The sequence below is a fragment of the Podarcis erhardii genome (genome assembly GCF_964252035.2).
Source record: "Podarcis erhardii genome assembly, chromosome: 3".
Classification (NCBI taxonomy): domain Eukaryota; kingdom Metazoa; phylum Chordata; class Lepidosauria; order Squamata; family Lacertidae; genus Podarcis; species Podarcis erhardii.
In genome coordinates this window covers 38,649,815-38,670,208 of record NC_138507.1, presented here as the reverse complement: position 1 = coordinate 38,670,208, position 20,394 = coordinate 38,649,815, and the positions used below count along the sequence as shown (strand labels likewise).

At 45.6% G+C, this 20,394-nt stretch overlaps 1 protein-coding gene across 1 annotated transcript; it reads right to left on the bottom strand.

Annotated features, from left to right (window-relative positions):
• Positions 1-959: 959 nt before the first annotated feature.
• On the bottom strand, positions 960-17,318 carry MTO1 (mitochondrial tRNA translation optimization 1). The gene is made up of 12 exons (XM_081855990.1): positions 16,975-17,318; positions 14,004-14,203; positions 12,283-12,400; positions 10,640-10,929; positions 7,867-7,979; positions 6,905-7,095; positions 6,453-6,583; positions 5,715-5,919; positions 5,455-5,626; positions 3,317-3,435; positions 2,557-2,714; positions 960-1,245 (listed from the first exon to the last, which is right to left on the bottom strand). Exons 1-12 carry the CDS (start codon positions 17,201-17,203, stop codon positions 1,069-1,071), a joined length of 2,103 nt encoding a protein of 700 aa, XP_081712116.1. The 5' UTR covers positions 17,204-17,318; the 3' UTR covers positions 960-1,068.
• Positions 17,319-20,394: the final 3,076 nt, after the last annotated feature.

Sequence of the window (20,394 nt, the reverse complement as noted above, 5' to 3'; positions counted from 1 at the left end):
CTTCCGGGTCATGTGGCCAGCATGACTAAGCCGCTTCTGGCGAACCAGAGCAGCGCACGGAAACACCGTTTACCTTCCTACCTATTTATCTACTTGCCCTTTTTTGGCGTGCTTTTGAACTGCAAGGTTGGCAGCAGCTGGTACCTACCTGCTGACCGGCAAGCCCTAGGCTCTGTAGTTTAACCCACAGTTTAACCCTACTAATTTCTAGTAGCTGTCTTTCAAAACTCTTGGGTGCCCCAGAGCCCTCACCACCTTCCCAAGGCTGGGTAAACAGCCCTCGACCTTGTCAGGAGCCTAGTTCCAGGCATCATGTGCCTTTTGAACTTGTGGACTCCCAAGCATCAAATCCCTCTACTTGTACTGTGCACTGCCTAAATATTGAGAGCGCAAGCCTTTAGTTGGGTTGACCTAGAAATAATTCCCAGCTATATAGACTAGATTTATAAACCATAGACCTCAGTTCAGTGCTCCAACTATTCTGGGTGTAATTGTGTTTTTCCACTCCAGAAACAGCAGGTAAAGCCTCTATATTCCCACCATAGCAAAACCTACAAAGCCTTACTGAGAACAAGGTCCTGATTCTAATCTACAAACATTTTATGTCTGAAAACAAATTTGGGTTTGGGCATAAGCTTAAATAAAAACCTACCTGCCAGTGTTTCAACTACTGTAAAGGAAGTCTGTTAACATCTTTCCCTTGCTTAAGAGGAATATTTATGCACTAAGATGCATAAATCTATAGGTGGCAGCAAAGGAGTAGAGAAGGAAGTGACTCAAGAAATTGCAAGCAGGAAACAGATTTCTCTAGCCTTTGTTAAAAGTTTCCTTCAACACCTGATCTGACATTGCCACTTTTTCTGGCTAGTGGTGCCTTTGCGGTGTTCTTTTCAGCTTTTTGGACTAACTCATTATTCACTGAATCACCATCCTTTGTGTGTAAGATAACATCACTCTGATAGCTCTTGTCTATTTATTGGATAGCAATTACATGGTATGTGAATGACCGGATAACCACAGGCTGCAGGAACACAAACAGTTCAATGGGTTTTGCTCAGTAAGCACTGTTCACATATCAGTAGCTTGGAGCTTTCTTTGTCCCAGCAGGTTGACATCAGGGATGGGGGTAGCAATCTTACATCTCTCACTTGTTTGCTCTACTCTTTTGTGATGGTTCTTCACAAACCTCAGTAGATTTAGAACAGCAGCAGGTGTAACTCCAGGAATGCGGCTGACAGCGCCAATCTAGAAACAACAGGAAGGTGAGATTGCCTACTGTAAGAATTGTAATGCCACAGTCTCCCCGCCTCCCCTTCATGTGTGTTTCATTGAAGTGACTAAAATAGACACAAAGTAAACTCTTCCTTGCATACCTTACCACTCGGGATCAACAGGACATCACTGAAGACTGTTGATCATTCTATAAACAGTCATGTCAATGAGCAAACTCTTAAGTCCTACTGCCAATGCAATTATTTCCATTTGTGCAACATAACTCCCTCTCTTATACCCTTCCCGTTCTGGATGTGGGGGTTATAACTTTCTAGCCATCATTAAAAATGAGCACTGCTAGTTTGTTCTTTAATGGCAGTGATAGATTATATTCCATTGTCATCAGCATTATAACAACATAAGTTCACAGCTATGGTTCAGCATTTGTGCACATGTCTAAAAGAACATCATTTTGCATTTATTTGACTGCTTAAATTACTTAAATGATTACAAAGCCTGTCAGTATTACTATCCTCATAGTGTTGGTGCAGAAAAGTTTGTAGAGGTTCTGGCCACATTTGACTCAAGAATGTGTCTTACCCATTATGCCACACCCCCTCCTATGCATACAATGGTAGCCATTTTTTGTTGGTGTGCAAAAAGGAATACATTTTATGACTTTTGGGGGGGGCGGAGACTGCCTTACATGTTCAAACTGGAAAAAGACACATAAGCTAGTCTGAAGCATTCTGATAACAACAAAACAGTAGAAATCAAAATGGCAGGCAAACTTTACCATATTATAACAGCATGTCTATGCTAATTATATATAATATTTATAGATTATAAATTATTATACATAATATATATTTTTGCACAGAAATGGGCTTTAAAAATAAAGAATAAAAAGCCCCACCAAGTTAAGTGTTTTTTCTAAATCTCCCTTGATGCTTTTAATTTCCAAATTTTTAATAAGGCCAGGAACATAGCGGTGAAATCTTGTGAAATGCTCCCCCCCCCATTTTATTTCTCAACTTAGAACTGGAATTCTCTTGGCACTTTCCATGTGGTCTCTAATAGCAAACAAAGTTGGAAGATTTACTCTAAAGGCAGAGCTGTTAACCTAGCGAAGCCCCTGCTTACTCAGTTTTCTGCCTTTGGAAATGACTATAATGGTTTCAAGGTACATTTTAATAACTAACCCCCTACATATTAATGCTGGGTTGCTTGACTACAATTCTGGGCCGCAATGGCTAGTGCTGGTAGGAGTTGGGAGTCTGGCAACATCTGGAAAGCCACAGGATCCCTACTGCATCCAGCAAACTCACTCTACTAGCACCTTACCGTCTGGGGACGGTGGGAGTCCAGCTTCTCTCGCACTTCCTGAGATAGTGATGCATCGATGGCAAAGTAATCCAGATCTTCTGGCAGCTGAAGAGCCTCATCCTGACGCACTTCCTCTATTTCCAACCTCTGAACAGACACATGCCATTCATAAACAGCTTGTGAGAAGAACAAAGAGAATGAACAGAACAATATATTATATATTTTGGTTCCTGAAATTCATTCTGATAAAATATAACGGATAGAATTGTACAGAATGTGTTCCTAGTGTGTGTAAAAAGTCAAGATCCAAGGGTCCCCAGGCATGCACCTCCAGATGGTAGAGACATCAGGTGCTATCCTGGCACCCGGGCATATTTACTTGGTCACAAGTGGCCGATAGCCATGAGCAAAATGCACCTGGCAAATTTTGAATGCTGGTTCCACTGTGTTGAATGGGACTTACTCCCTAGTAAATATGCTTAGGTTTGCAACCTAAGCAGAGCAGATTCTATCAGATGTACTCCTGCACCATTGGAGAGAAGGAAAACAGGGCCACAAGCTTTCTGAATAAGAACATAAAGCCTAATTGTGTTCTTGGACTCGAGGGAATTTATGTTCTGAGTTAGTTCCCAAAGAAGCAAGATCTACTGGACACAGATGTGTCAAGTTAGGACAGGAATGGGGGCCCTCCAGATGTTTCTGGACTACAACTCCCATCACTGTCCATGCTGGCTGGTACTAATGGGAGTTTTATTAAGGGCCTGCTAGTCTTCCATACCTTCTATTTTCAGCCTTTCTGCCAGTTGTCTCCATTCAGCAAACTTTTTCAGAGGCCCTGGGACAGCTTGTGACAAAATCTCCATATTGGCTCCCTGGTACTGAAGGATGTCCAGGGCACTAAGCAAAAAACCAAAACAAAGCAAAAACAATTCCTGTGAAATTATGTGCAAGATGCGTTGAGTGCTCTCGTCATACAAAGGTGGGATCTAAAACAAGTCTAAGCTAGTACCCATTCCCATGGAATTTCAAGGATGTTTACAAGACCTCAGGCTTGCTCAAAATATGGTATCACTATCCAGGAAGCCTTAACCACGTATTAGGGATCATTTAATGCACACACACAAAAATGGCTGATTCAACTCAAGGAGCTTACAAGCCAACAATGAAGATCACAGATAAGAACTTGGAAAGAAACTATACACAATAACATGGGGACAGCATTTTAAAAAATGACACTGTATAATACATTGAAATAAGTGATAAGGTAGGTTATGTAATGGAAGAAACACAGCATTTTAGCTCAAGGGCACCTAGAATTTCTTCTCAGTTTTTTTTAAGGCACAATGCTTTTGCAACTGCAACAAAATTAGGCTTAAGGAAGCTGGTTCAGGGCTTAAGAAAGACTGCAGTCATATACCTATTTACTCGTGCAATATTGTTTTCTGAAGCTGCTAAAACAAACTTTTCTGAATCCACAGGTTTGCCAGTGTGTTTGTTTTATGTGGACAACAAATCCCAGGCCATTTTAGGCAGAGCCTTGCTCCCTATCACAAATCATGCTGTGAAACCTGAACTCTGCTTATGTGAGGTACCAATTATAATATTGTTAAGAGGGTTACTTAGTTCAAAGATAAAAACCTCAGATTTTCTAGGACTGCTTTCCTCCTTTCCACAGGAATAAATTTTGAATTCCCCCTTGATTTTATGTGGTAATAGTGGTGGGGTACCAGGTTAACAGTTTTACATTAGGATTTGAAACTGAAAATACGCCCTAGCTCTAGGAGTTTGTTTCTATAGGCCATTATGATGCTGTTGTTGTTGTTGTTTAATCGTGTCTGACTCTTCATGACCCCATAGACCAGAGCATGCCAGGCACTCCTGTCTTCCACTGCCTCTCGCAGTTCCATCTCATCCTCTGTCGTCCCCTTCTCCTTGAGCCCTCCATCTTTCCCAACATCAGGGTCTTTTCCAGGGAGTCTTCTCTTCTCATGAGGTGGCCAAAGTATTGGAGCCTGTTTCCCGATCTGTCCTTCCAGTGAGCACTCAGGGCTGATTTCCTTAAGAATGGATAAGTCTGATCTTCTTGCAGTCCATGGGACTCTCAAGAGTCTCCTCCAGCACCATAATTCAAAAGCATCAATTCTTTGGCGATCAGCCTTCTTTATGGTCCAGCTCTCACTTCCATACATCACTACTGGGGAAACCATAGCTTTAACTATATGGACATTTGTCAGCAAGGTGATGTCTCTGCTTTTTAAGATGCTGTCTAGGTTTGTCATTGCTTTTCTCCCAAGAAGCAGGCGTCTTTTCATTTCGTGACTGCTGTCACCATCTGCAGTGATCATGGAGCCGAAGGAAGTAAAATCTCTCATTGCCTCCATTTCTTCCCCTTCTATTTGCCAGGAAGTGATGAGACCAATGGCCATGGTCTTAGTTTTTTTGATGTTGAGCTTCAGCCTATATTTTGCACTCTCCTCTTTCATCCTCATTAAGAGGTTCTTTAATTCCTCCTCACTTTCTGAAATCAAGGTTATGTCATCTGCATATCTGAGGTTGTTCATATTTCTTCCGGCGATCTTAATTTCGGCTTGGGATTCATCCAGTCCAGCCTTTCTCATTATAAAATCCCACAAATTTCACCGAGTCACCGGTGAGGCAAGACAAAAGAAAGCAATGAAATCGCTTCACCTTTCCACAGAAACACTCTTGACAGCTTTGTACATTCTCCCCCACACAAACACCACCACAAGAAACACTCTATGAATAGAGACAATTAAAAAGGATAGAGAGAGTGGGTAAATGTGAGGTATATGAAGTTTCTGTATGAATCTGTGCTTCTCTAAAACAAGACCATGGTGGCGTTGGCGGCGGCGGCGGCGGCGGCGGGGGAGGGGGGGATAAGAGAGAGACTCATACCTGCAGGGAGAGCTACGACCAGCACTTATTGTAATCTCTGGTATGAGCCGGGCCCATTTTGCATTGCTGAACTGAATAGATTTCAGCATTTCAAGTCCTTCATCTAACACTGCTTTCATCTGAGATGCTTGCTCATACCGCTTTTGAGACACACAGCCAGCTTCATGATAGCCTTAAAGAGACCAAAAAAGTGCTCAGGAATTAGGAAAATTGTGTGCGCGTGTGTTAAAAAAAAAATTGCCTCTGGAGGAATTGACTACCTCGGAAGGTGAGTCTGCTGTCAGCGTTATCTGGCCTCAGAGACATCCGAAACTCCACTCGGCTGGTGAACATGCGGTACGGCTCACTGGTGCCCAGAGTAGTGAGATCGTCAATCAGAACCCCAATGTATCCCTCTGTGCGGCTGACAATAAATGGAGGTTTCCTAGTGACCCGCAGACTGGCATTGATTCCAGCAACCACACCCTGCCAGAGAGCAAAGAGATTATAGAACACAGAGGGAACCACAATATATACTAGACACCAGAAGCTTGGTCTGCTTGATCTGTTCAGTAGCTCTGTGTCTACGATAAGGAGACTGCTTAAGCCTAGATACCACATGTGACTTTCCCACCATGTATCCCAGTTATCCAATGGCATGCTAAAAGGTGTCTTAGCAGAATAAAATCGGCAGAAGCCAATTATGACAAGGGCTCATTCCCTGGACATAAAAAAGTAAGTTTCAGACATGTGTACAGACACATGTTCTGAACAAATGCTCTTGAAATCGGCATCCCCCAACCTGGTGCCTTCCAATGTTTTGGATCAGAATTCCCACCAGTTCCTGCCTGTAGGGTCATGCAGGCTGAAGCTGATGTGAGTTGTAGTCCAGAACGTCTGGGTTGGAAGAAGGAAGAGTCAAAAGACCAGTGACTGCAAGTTGCTAGTTAAATGACCATGTTTGATACTGCAGAAAGCATTTCACAGCCACGACCCACTTCCTTGCAGGTTCTCCCCACCTGAGCTGCAGCCTCTTCGTAGCCTGTTGTGCCATTTATCTGCCCTGCAAAGAAGAGCCGCTGGACGTGGCGAGACTCAAGGGAGGCGGTCAGCTGACGTGGGTCTAGAAAATCATATTGCACTCCATAGCCTATTAGGACAGATATAGGTGATAAAAGGTTTATTGATTCCAGCATCCACACCCTACAACAGAGCAACGTGGTTACAGGTAGCAGGGGGAAAGGATGCATGCTGCATTGTTTCAAACCTTTCTGTAAGATAAAGGCTTACAAAACCACATGTCTGGTGATCAGAAGACATGCACAGCCATGTGCTGGTGGGCAATCAAATAATATCCCACTTGAGATGAGGCAGACAAACCTCTGCATCCACACAAACTCCCACACGATATGCTGCCTATATAGCTCCATCCAACTGGAGAAGTTTGACTTCCTTCCCACCTCTCTCTCACCTGGCTGAACCATTTTTGCTTTTTCCAAGCCCTTAATATGGGTGATGAGCTCCTCCTGGATCTCAGATGGCAACGTCAGAGATATTCCCTGTGGGTAGATGACGTTGGAATCCAGACCCTCAGGCTCAAGCCAGACCTGATGTGCGCGATTTGGAAAACGCAGAACTTTCGACTCTAGTGAGGGACAGTACCTAGAAACAGGAGGAACAGCCGGCCAGGTTAGGATGCTGACATGGAGAAGAGTCCAATCATGAAATTTCAAGAGACTGGATAGGTTTCCTTATTGCTGTACTCCTCACCCACAAAAGCAGGTACAGTGGTGCCTCGCAAGACGAAATTAATCCGTTCCGTGAGGCTCTTCGTATAGCGGTTTTTTCGTCTTGCGAAGCAAGCCCATTGACAGCTTAGCGGATTAGCGCTATTAGCGGTTTAGCGGCTTTTAGCGGATCAGCTGATAAGCGGCTTATCAGCGGATCAGCTGATAAGCGGCTTAGCGGCTTAGGAAAAGGGGGGGGAAAGGGGAAAAAACCCGCAGGAACTCGCAAGACATTTCGTCTTGCGAAGCAAGCCCATAGGGAAATTTGTTTTGCGAAGTGCCTCCAAAACGGAAAACCCTTTCATCTAGCGGGTTTTCCGTCTTGCGAGGCGTTCGTCTTGCGGGGCACCACTGTATAGGGAACCTTTGGCCTTCTAGATGTTGCTGAACTACAACTCACATCATCCGTGCCCTTCCTGGAGCTGATGCTGATGTAGTTGAGCAACATCTGGAAGGCAAAATGTCTCCCACCCCTGAATTAAACAAACTCTAAGCCTAAACTGCATTTGCAATATTCTTGCCTATCGGCCTTGCAGCTATCATCCCCTCCCCCTTTCTTCCCATCAGGGGACTTTTTCCCCTTCTTTCTTTTCACGCCATGTACACCGACAGCACTGTACATAAAATAATATAAACAGGGATGTACCGGGGTCCTCTTGTTGTCTCTCTGACGTGGTTGTTCAGGTGAAGGTTCTCATGGATGATTTTCTCCACTTTGGGGTTTGTGTGTGTCAGGTAACATGACAGCTGATCTTCTGGCTGAAACAGAACCACCTGCATTCAGTGAGCAAATCAGGGTAGTTTTGAAGCATGCCGAACTGTTTCCACAGTCATCTTGAGAGAGATCACTTCAGCCCACACTCACCCATTACCATCACACCACCTGAGCATATTACAAGCGCTAGTACCCAAGCACTGCAGCCTTAACCTTTCCCAGGAAACTATATCAATCATTGGAATACATTCAACAAAGTACAGTGGTGCCTCGCAAGACGAAATTAATTTGTTCCGCAAGTTTTTTCGTCTAACAAGTTTTTCGTCTTGCGAAGCACGGTTTCCCATAGGAATGCATTGAAAATCAATTAATGCGTTCCTATGGAGACCGCTTGCCAGGCTGGCGGTGCGGAGAAGGGCTTTTCTCCCCACCACAAGCCTTCAGGACAGGTACGGGAACAGAGGGGAAGGTGCGCAGCGCTTCTCTTCTGTTCCCGGGGCTTGCGGTGGGAGGAGGGTTTTTCCTCCACACCGCCAACATTCAGAACAGCCTTCCGAATGTTGGCGGTGGGAAGGAAAACCCTCCTCCCACCGCAAGTCTTCAGGACAGCCTTCCGAAGGCTGGCGGTGGGGCGGAGAGTTCTCCTCCCGCCGCCAGCCTTCGGAGCAGCCTTCCGAAGGCTGGCGGTGGGGCGGAGAGCTCTCCTCCCGCCGCCAGCCTTCGGAGCAGCCTTCCGAAGGCTGGCGGTGGGGCGGAGGGTCCTCCTCCCGCCGCCAGCCTTCGGAGCAGCCTTCCGAAGGCTGGCGGCGGGAGGAGGTCTCTCCGCCCCACCGCCAGCCTTCAGACAGGTACGGGAACAGAGGGGAAGGCGCGCAGCGCTTCTCTTCTGTTCCCGGGGCTTGCGGTGGGAGGAGGGTTTTTCCTCCCCACTGCCAACATTCAGAACAGCATTCTGAATGTTGGCGGTGGGAAGGAAAACCCTCCTCCCACCGCAAGTCTTCAGGACAGCCATCCGAAGGCTGGCGCGAGCAGCCTTCCGAAGGCTGGCGGTGGGGCGGAGAGTCCTCCTCCCGCCGCCAGCCTTCGGAGCAGCCTTCCGAAGGCTGGCGGTGGGGAGGAGGTCTCTCCGCCCCACCGCCAGCCTTCGGAGGAGGTCCGAGGACAGTGGGGAAGACGCGCTGCGCTTCCCCGCTGTCCCGGAGATTTCCCTATGGGTTTTCGTCTTGCGAAGGAAGCCCATAGGGAAATTCATTTTGCGAAGCGCCTCGAAAAACGGAAAACCCTTTCGTCTAGCGGGTTTTTCGTCTTGCGAGGCGTTCGTCTTGTGGGGCACCACTGTACTAAGAAGATCATTCCATTAGGCAAGCAGATATTCCTGTGGTGATGGAACAATTTCCTGCCCTCCATGGTGTTTTGGGGCTTTTCCCGACTCTCCGGAGCAGATTTAGTGAGGGTGTAGTGGGGGGGGGGAATCTTGTTGTACTAGCAGGTATCCTTGTGCTGGCTTCTGCTAGTGCAACGAGTTAGTTGAATATAGCCCCTAATTTCTCCATAATGCTATTGGAGAAATGGAAGCATGAGTAGGCCCCAATCTAGAATGTTTCTCCTGGGAAGAAATCAAAGCAATTTCACTAGAATTAACCTCTAAGCAAGCAAGCTTGAGATAAGAAGGCTTAATGATTTATCAAAGGTCACACAGAAAGCCTTTTGTGAAGTCTCCACACCAACCTAGAGCTATCCCATTAGATAGCGACCTATCCTTTGAACCTTTGAGCCCTCAAGTAAGCAGCACCCCTGCTCTGAATTTATGAATGGACTCCTTTAGAAGGACAGTAATGATTCTAAAATGGTTCACACTGTATTTCAGTAATACAGTGGTACCTCGGGTTACAGACGCTTCAGGTTACAGACTCTGCTAACCCAGAACTTTGCTTCAGGGTGAGAACAGAAATTGTGCGGCGGCCCCATTAGCTAAAGTGGTACCTCAGGTTAAGAACAGTTTCAGGTTATGAACGGACCTCCAGAATGAATTAAGTTCTTAACTCGAGGTACCACTGTAATTTCCTGACTGCTGACACTTTTTTTGGCTCCAGCAGCTGTAGTAGCTTCAAACTGTAAGTCCATGAGGATGTGCTAACTGTTTCTGATCGTTTTCTGCATATTGCAAACTGCATTGAGATTTATAAATCTAAAAATGAAAAGCAGTATATAACTAAAAAAAATTATTTTGAAACTTTTTGACCAATATAAGAAGTCCACTGAAGAAGAAAATAGTGACCTGCAAAAATGACAGGGCAGATATTTCAGGGACAAAGATCGCTGGTGAAGCAGTGTGTGATGGTTAAAAATTACCCTCAGTTCTTCTACGTATGTATGAGGGCTGATATTTCAGGAATAAAACTTGTCAACTCTGACGGTATACATTGTCACCGGAATGTGCCAGTATTTAGGGGAGGATTTCCATCAACTTCTTGCATTACTCTCAGCAGCTTTTAACAGGAATAGATAAATATGTTGATGATTTAGGAGCGCACCCCCATCTGTGTAGCCGGGGATAATTTCTGACACAGCCATTTCAAAGAAATCCTCCTGCATGCTGAAAACCACAGCACTGCCAGAGTAATACATATCACTTTAAGGAAGTGAAAGAGACTCCCGGTCATAAACTTCAATGGCTGATTACTTCCTCAGGACTCCTTCGCACCTTAATCCACACAGATTCACTAAGGAAGCTGAACGGCACAGGAGAGCTGTCCGCGGGATGCCTCTTGAGGACACTGAAGTCAATGGAGTCTTTCACCAGTCGGGGTGGAGTTCCAGTCTTTAACCTTCCTATGGTAAATCCAAGTTTCTCCAGAGTCTGAGCAAGGCTGACGGAGGGCTGGTCTCCCATCCGCCCGGCAGGATGCATTTCCAGTCCAATTAGGATCATGCCCCTCAGAAATGTTCCCGTGGTCAGAACAACACTCCCAGCATGCACTCTCCTTCCGTCTTCTGAGGGGAAAACATGGAGTGAAACAGAGCGGAGTTTAGAATACCTGCTGCTGCCCTAATTAGAAGTAGCTTCTTTCCCAAATAGGTTTTATCTTAAACAATAGTAAATTCAGTAAATAAAAGAGCTCGCCTGTAATGTATCAGTAGTTCAGTGATCATTTCTTCTCTTTCCAAAATAGATATTATCTTGAACAATTGCAAATGCAGTAATAAACAGTCCACTTGTGATATACTAGAGGCTCAGTGCTTGGATGTCGTTCTGGTAATCTGACGTTTCATTGCTAAAGAGTTTAGTCATCAAGCTTTATAGTAAATAATATACAAGAGAAGACAGTTCGTAAACGACTTAAAGCAGGGGTATATATGTCCCTTTCTGCATATTTCCATCGGGAGGAGCATAGAAAGGTTGTTAAAGCTCCTTTCGTTAAACAAACTGAAGGACGTCATCCTCTTTCTATACTCCTCCCGATGGAAACATGCAATTGTTTAAGATAAAATCTATTTTGGAAAGAGTGAGTATCTTTTTCCACCAGGACACAAGGAAGTCTGAAGTTCAGCACAGTCTTATTCAATGACAGAAAACATTTATTTTTTGCAGTTTGATATTACATAAAACCCTTAGTTTATGTAGCTGCCACTTAAAGACAGCTTCTTATCCTTCAGTTTCACAAATGTTATTACAGTGAATGAGAGAGATGTGTATCTGTTTCTGAAATGTATCTGAAGAAGTGTGCATGCACACAAAAGCTCATACCAATAACAAACTTAGTTGGTCTCTAAGGTGCTACTAGAAGGATTTTTTTATTTTGTTTTGACAACGGCAGACCAACACGGTTCTTTATTTACTGTAACTAGAACTAGGAAATCCTATTTTTTGTGTCAGGGTAGTTTCATACAGCTATTCTGAGATGGTGAAGCTACAGTCACACACCCTAAGTATCCAGCCAGCTTTTAACACCAAGCCCTGATGTTTTTACAAGTTCAAAAATGGACATTCAATATGCATTGCAAGTGACAGTTGCAAACGTAGCTATTAGTTCATTAAGGATTAGATTAAGATCAGTTATAAATTTACTCTTTGGAAATAATGATGGGTTAGATTCCCTGGCCCACATTGCATGGGCTTAAAAAATGAGGTAAATAACTTAGCTAATTTCCCAACCAATCTGCTTTTCAAGGCAGCATCTAGAAAAAACTACTGGGTTCTTGTGCCATTTGAGTTCTCTGCAGAGGTGAGCTCTCCTTCCTCCTTTTACCTGGAAATAGTTTTTGCGAGCTGCTGCCATGGAAAGCAGATCCTACAAAAATGGATGAAGACTGCTGCTTGAGGACGCAGCTTGCCGGAATACTGACCCAACACGACTCCACTGACGCAACATTTGCCCGGATGATCCGATTCTGGGTCTGTCAGTAGAAGATCTTCCACAGAAGCTTCACAAACTGTCAGAAGTGGGGTTTGGAGAATTTCTTTCTACTAGGGGAAAAAAACCCTGTTAAAGGAATTTACGCACACACATGATCTTTTAAGGACTCATAAGCAAAGGAGAGAACCTCCAGGTAACACGGCTGCACTACTGAGTTCCTAGCTTCCCCTAGCTTACTGCAAGCCTTGCTTGCTAAGGAACAGCCGGGAGTGCACTTCAAGGTTTCCAATTGTTCCTTCACAGCTCTGTCATTCCCTGCCCCACCTATGATATCAGCTGTGGGGCAGGTGGGAACGGTTTGGAGGGAAAATAGGGTTGTGGGCCAAATAAAGACCCCAGGCCCACAGCTTTGATAGGTCAACCCTATTCAAGAGTGAGGCCCTTTCCTGCCTGAACTAAAAGAAGGCATAGTCAATGTCTTCCATAGTTGCAGTAAATATTTTGGTTTATTAAATTAGTTTTTAGCATTACTGTATTAAGTTTATTAAGCTTTTGAAAACAATAAATGCATTAAATAGCCACAGTCAGCTTAAGAATTATATCTAATAACACAGATAATGAAGACTAAAAAGGCTAAAAGCCATATATAGTCCACCATTGCCAAATCAAGGATGGAAGTTTGATCTGGGCACCTCCTTTTCCTCCCTCATGAGATTTTACCAAAAAGAGAAGAACGAAATTGCATAAGCATTTATATTCTCATACAGCACTTTTCAAAGTTGTCCCACCCAAGGGCTTGTTATGTGAGTACAGAATGGCTTATTCAGAGAATGCTGAATCAACACAGTGTTTTACATTTTAAAAACAGACACTGGCTTGGTTGTAGAGAAAATCCAGCAGAAAGGGGAAGGCAGAAGGAAGCTTCCTCCCTTTCCTCTCCTCCCACAGTAGCCCTCTGAAAAGCCTTTCCTAAGAGTCAGGAGACCCTTATTAGGAGGCACCTGTTGGGAATCTGTACCTCCCCTTCCCACCCAAATCATTCACCCCACTTCAGGGGGGTTGGTGCAGTTTCTGGAAGAAGGTGGGGCAGGAAATTCACCTGTCAATGTTTTTCTGGATCCACTCCATAATTTCACAGTCATGTTTTTTTAAATACAACTCTGGTGTAAAATGCAATTGTATATTATGTTTTGCAGGGATTTTCTTCTAAATTTCCCAATATTGCGTTTGAGTCTCCATTGCTGTATATCCAATGACACTTGTTTGTTGGAATAAGGAGCCATTCCCCCTGCCCTATAAAGTTTACATTCCAGGTTATTTAAGCATAACAGAAATAAGTTGCCTTTTCCAATCAGACTTTTGGATTTGAATGTTTTGTAAATCATTTTGGGAATTTGTTGAGTGAGAGGTAACTCGTGCATTTTAAAAACAAACCAAATTACTGGATAACTCCCCCCAAATGTCAATCAAGATTCCATGCTCTGATTAGGAAACATTTTGGTCATTTCCCCCATATTAACGGTAAATGAAATGTACATTTTATTTTATTATATCTGACACACACACATCCATTCACATGTTTACCTTCATCAAACTGACAGTGCACTCATAAACATGTATACTTGAATAAACCCCTCTGAGTTCCCTAGGTAAGCATGCATAGGGGTTGCCTCAGAAGCCTTCCTCTCCTCTCTTCCTATCCATTCTCACCTGCATGTTCTCTTTATAGAGCTCTCTGTCAATCTGGGCTCGGAGACCCCAGACGGCCGGTCCCTTGCATTTATTTAGCACTTTGTAATGCACTCCCGACTGATCGCAGATTCGTGCGCAGAGCCCGTCCAGTGCGTCCACTTCCCTGACCAGATGTCCTTTTCCAATTCCACCAAAGGAAGGGTTACATGACATTTGCCCTGGACAGCATAACAAATGAAAGGCATCTAACTACAAGCAAGCAACAGCTTTTAGCCCAACCCCATTTCCTATGCTCCAAATTGACATGAATGGCAAGCTACTTGTCAGGGTGCATTTTTTGGTGAAGAAAGTACTGATCTGATGTGTAGAGATCTTTCCCATTATAATTGATTCATGAGGTTTCTGGAAGCTTCTCTGTGTAATACAAGCTGATGCAAGCTGGAAGTTTCTAGCTGACATGCAAGTTTCTATTCTGCCTAGCAAGAGGTAGAAGGTTCCTCTTTCACTTAAGGTCATGCTGACTAGAACAATAGGCCAGAAGGAGCCCAAGTTTCACTTTCTATCTCTCTTTCTTTCTGGTGTGGTGTTCTGTATACAGTGGTACCTCTGGATGTGAACGGGATCCGTTCCCGAGCCCCGTTTGCATCCTGAAGCGAACGCAACCCATGTCTCAGGACTTCCGCGCATGCGCGCGACGTCATTTTGAGCGTCTGTGCATGCGGCAAAACCTGGAAGTAACAGAGCGAGTTACTTCCGGGTCACCGTGGAGCGCAACCCGAAAATGCTCAACCCAAAGCTACTTCAACCTGAGGTATTATTGGAGGTTAAGTTAAGTGTCGCAACTGGATTTTCTATGGACAGTGCCACTCCTGAATGTATTGGATTTGTGACCATTATGCTCATTTGCCTTCAGTAGCAGTAAAACTCTGCTAGATAAAATATTAATTGCCTCTGGTCTATTTTTTGGGAATCCTGCAATATGTTTAAGTTTTTACTCTGCTAACTACTCTGCTAACATTGGAATCTGCTCTGGATCAATATGAGTAGAATTCATGGCAGTACTGTACCCCTCTAGACCCAAAATCAGGGGTCAGCAAACTTTTTCCGCAGGGGGCCAGTCCACTGTCCCTCAGACCTTGTGGGGGGGCCGGACTATATTTTTTTGGGGGTGGGAATCTCCCCCCATGACTCTCCCCTCCCTTCTCCACAGCACTGGACGAGCCCCAGTGACTGCTTACCTGTGCCCTGCAAGCGGCAGGGGCTGGCAGCGGCGGAACGATGAGCAGCACGAAAGGACTGGCTCCAGAGAGAGACTGCTTAAAATGGCGCTCAGCCAACCACAGCTCAACAAAGCCCAGCCCCCTTCCTCCTCTAGGCAGGGCGGGGAAAAGCCAGGAGGAGGGAGGGGGGAGGCGGCACCACGATGTGTGTGTGGAGGGGGGAAATGGCGCAGCCCGAACGATCAGGATCCCCACGCCGATCCACATGGTGATTCCCAGACCATCCTCGGGCCGGATCCAGAAGGCAATTGGGCCGGATCCGGCCCCCGGGCCTTAGTTTGCTGACCCATGCCCAAATTGTAAGAGAAAACCAAGATGACATACTTCTGCTTATTTCTAATTCTCTAGTTCTAGCAATCCTAGATGCAATATACATCAAAATGTCAGGGTTTTGTTTTAAAAATGCATTTGTTTTTATTAATCTGTTCTGCAGATCCAATCACATATAGATGTCCAAAAATGGGAGGCAACTGGACTTTTGTTTTAATCCATTTTTGTAATAAATGAAATAAGATAATAATAAATGACAGTATACTTATCAGTTACAGATAGGTAGCCGTGTTGGTTTGCCATAGTCAAAACAAAACAAATTCCTTCCAGTAGCACCTTAAAGACCAACTAAGTCAGTTCTTGGTATGAGCTTTCGTGTGCATGCACACTTCTTCAGATACACACAGTATTCTTCAGTGTGTATCTGAAGAAGTGTGCATGCACACGAAAGCTCATACCAAGAACTGACTTAGTTGGTCTTTAAGGTGCTACTGGAAGGAATTTGTTTTGTTTTGAGTATACTTATCAACCAACAACACTGCTGCTGTTATGTTTCTCTGGTAGCTTCATTCATAAAATAAAGATTTAGCAAATGGATTAAATGTGATGTTGCCATGTCAGGTGTTAGAAAAAGTTCATGTCTCCTGATGAACAAACCCTTTGTTGTTGCTTAGTCGTTTAGTCATGTCCGACTCTTCGTGACCCCATGGACCAGAGCACGCCAGGCACTACTCCTGTCTTCCACTGCCTCCTGCAGTTTGGTCAGACTCATGCTGGTAGCTTCACAAACACTATCCAACCATCTCGTCCTCTGTTGTCCCCTCCTCCTTGTGCCCTCAATCTTTCCTAACATTAGGGTCTTTTCCAGGGAGTCTTCTCTTTTCATGAGGTGGCCAAAGTATTGGAGCCTCAGCTTCACGATCTGTCCTTCCAGTGAGCACTCAGGGCTGATTTCCTTAAGAATGGATAGGTTTGATCTTCTTGCAGTCCATGGGACTCTCAAGAGTCTCCTCCAGCACCATAATTCAAAAGCATCAATTCTTCGGCAATCAGCCTTCTTGATGGTCCAGCTCTCACTTCCGTACATCGCTACTGGAAAAACCATAGCTTTAACTATATGGACCTTTGTCAGCAAGGTGATGTCTCTGTTTTTGAAGATGCTGTCTAGATTTGTCGTTGCTCTAGGGTTTTCCTCCCCATGTAAGTAACCTATTAGGGAGAGATAATGAGGACGTACTTGCTAGCCCTGCCCTGCTGCTGTTGCATCTCCTGCGAGCTCCACCATCATGCTTTCCAAGTGTTAGGGGAAGGAACCCTGTTGAGGTCCACTGTGCTACCTGCCCTGGCAGAAACTTTAGCAACCTGCATCCCTCGGCGGGCGCCCTGTCTACCCACACCTGCCGGCTCCCACTGAGCAAGCAAACCAGCTCCCTGCTTACCTATGGTGTCCACCTTGTGCGTGACGAGCAGGGTGCGGGCTCCCACCCTCGCCGCCGCCGCAGCCGCTTCAGTGCCGGCGTGGCCACCGCCGATCACGACGACGTCGTACCTGGAAGCGCTGGAGGGGCAGGCGGCCGCCGAGGTCACCTCGCCCCTCCCGCTCCGCAGCCACGACCCGGGGTCCGGGGGAGCGGCGAGGCGGCGCCAGACGCGCCTGAGAGGCAACATCCCGAGGCCGGACAGAAAGACCTGCCGAAGCCCCTTCAGGTCGGCGCGGCGGCGGGAAGGAACGCGCGTCGCGCACCGGCTACTCCGCGCCGCGCAAGGGCGCCGCCATCTTGCCCCGTGACGTCGAGGCGGCCGGCTCCACCCGCTGCCCAAGGGTCGGGGACGCTTCCCGCATGCGCGCCTGTAACTGGAGGGGAAGGACCGACCAGCAGGATTAGCGGTGGGAGGCTCCCTCGAAGGGAGCGCGCCGTTCGCTGCCGGCCTTTTATTCAAAATACGACGCTGAAAGTGCGCTCGTGAAGAGGTCTTCTTCGCTCACCGAGCAGCAGGCTGTTGCTGGCGGAGAGGGCGGCATGCATCTGTTCATGGTTTTGTTTTTTAAAGCAGGGTTTCCCGGGGGGCAAGAACACAGCAACTTTAATTTTCTTTTCAGGATTGCAGCGCTTCCTGTTGCAGTTTGATGTGTGTATTGAACTGATGCAGCTGTCGGCATCTTTGGATGCTCCTTGATGGTGTGCCACAGTGAAGGCAGGTACATGCAGCTGTGGGCTGCATTTTTTCTCCTGTCACCGTGACACCTTGATGCAAAAGCTATTACTGTATTGGGGACTCTGAGTCCAACATGCAGTTATGAGTCATAGGAACTCTGCCAGAAGTGGCAACCGTATTTAATCGCATGCATATTCCATCCCTGTAAAATCAGACTCCAAAACACTGAATTGTAGGAAAGCTTTATCCAACGGGTGAGCTGCTACAAGTAGCCAGCAGAAACTGTCAGCGTGGGTCACATTCTCATCTAAAGCACATGGCTTCCTCCAAAGAATTATGGGAAGTGTAGTTTGCCTTCCACAGAGCCACAATTCCCAGCACTGTTAATAATTCCTGGGATTTTTTTGCAGGAAGCCATGCAATTTTCAGGACGCAGGTGGCGCTGTGGGTTAAACCACAGAGCCTAGGACTTGCCGATCAGAAGGTCGGCGGTTCAAATCCCCACAACGGGGTGAGCTCCCGTTGCTCGGTCCCTGCTTCTGCCAACCTAGCAGTTCGAAAGCACGTCAAAAGTGCAAGTAGATAAATAGGTACCGCTCTGGCGGGAAGGTAAACGGTGTTTCCGTGCGCTGCTCTGGTTCACCAGAAGCGGCTTACTCATGCTGGCCACATGACCTGGAAGCTGTACGCCAGCTCCCTCGGCCAATAAAGTGAGATGAGCACCGCAACCCCAGAGTCAGTCATGACTAGACCTAATGGTCAGGGGTCCCTTTACCTTTACGCAATTTAAATCTATGGTGTGGATGTGGCCATGGTCATCTCTGCAAGGGAAACTGCTGCACATGCTCCTTCCCCACTATGGAACAAACTACTTTAGGTCTCACTAAGTGATTCTGTTTCCTCATAGGAAAAGTTCCTGATAGGCTAAAATCTAGGTGCAGAGGAAGGGAGAAAGGGTTACTTAGCTCTTTCTCTGCCATCTGCCTATCCACTAAAATCTGCCTCTACCCGCTTTCCAACTTGTAGGGATAAGTTATGAGTGAAGGACCAAGTATGTATAGACATACCCCCATGCAATAGTGATGTGCTCTTATTTTCTGTACTAGAAAAAACAATGCAATTGTCCTCTCTTTCCTGCACACATACACCAGAAACAGGAAGAAAATGTGCTGCCATCTTTTTTCCTATCCAGTACCTGTGTGATAGGCAGGAATTCCCCATGTGCAGATTTTTCTCTATGCAGCAAAATAAAAATGGGAAGCTTCTTGTTGAAGTTGTTCTTTGTTCCTGTTCAAAGCAAATTAAAAAGTACAGAAATGCTTTTACGCACCTGGTTCAACATTCAATAATCAGAGCGTTTCCCAGCAAGCAGATTCATTTATGAGAAAAGTGCCAGCTGCATGCCATGACTAGACAAATAAGAGTGGTAATACTATTGCTGCGAGTCTAGATTACCTCAATGTTGCTAGCAGAGCAAGCTAAAGTTGATTACTAGTTCCCAGATCCTTATTTGCACAAAAGCTAGAAACACACCTAAGTCATAAATCTTAAAAAGAACTCCATATGCCCCTAAACCCGAAATGGCCTCATCTTATATGTCTCCATGATCTGGGTGGAGATTCTTCCCTTCAAGAGCAGCAGTTTAAACAATCAAAACCTTTTGTTTGTGTAGGCCATTCATGAATGTACATTAACTCCAGAGGACAATTACAGAAAAAGGAACTGGGTGTATGCAACCCACAGTACAGTTTGGGTCACCACAAATGATAATACCCACACCTCTGGGAAAGTGCCCTCTATGAGAGGGGCCTGAATTGCATTTGGCCCAGCTCTCTGAATGCAAGACACCATTAAGCGTATGTACCTATGTCAATAGCAGCCAAAAATTCAGGGTCCCCCCCCCAGCCAGAACTTGTTGGAACTCAGTTCCGGCATGCCTGTGGTGGATACCATTGCCAATCTAAGAGAACAAGGGAGGTGTTCATGTTGGATTCCAGCACCTTTTTCTAGAAAAGTAAGACTGGCCAAAATGCATAGAGAAAAAGAGGATCTGGCCTTAGCTTGCTTTGGACACAAGACACTTGGCTTTCTGCCCCACCAGTTCCAATGGGGAGCAGCTGCCACTACTTCCTACATATTTTGGCTATTAGCATCTTGGTTAAATATTCTGCAACAAGCGTTAGGCCAGATCAGTTCAATTATCTCATCTCAAAGCTTGTTGTGGGCTGCAGGTCAAAGTTCACTATCTGTAATTGTGCAAAACAGTTTTGATCAGAGATTATTTTGGATCCTGAGGGGAACAGTTCCCCAAACAGGGAGATATGGGTAGACCTAAGCTAATACTATCTTGGGATATATATAGTTCCTGTGCTCTCTCCCATCCTTTTGTTCCCAGCCTCTGGTATTCAGAAGCATCAAGTCTGATAATGGCTAATAGCCATCAGTAGCCTGCTATTCCATGAATTTCTGCCCATCCATGGGCATAGCCCCGGGGGGGGGCAGCTATCCCCCCTAGATCAATACAAACCTGAGGTTCTGCCCCCTCCAACAAAAGCCTGCCTCCCCTAACAAAAATCATGGCTGTGCCCATCCACACTTTCCTTTGTGCCATGATTTCTGGCCACAGGATCAAGGGGCTTATTTTTTGTCCCACAGCTTTCACCAAGAAAACCTGCTATTTACTGCAAATGAAAATGTGGATG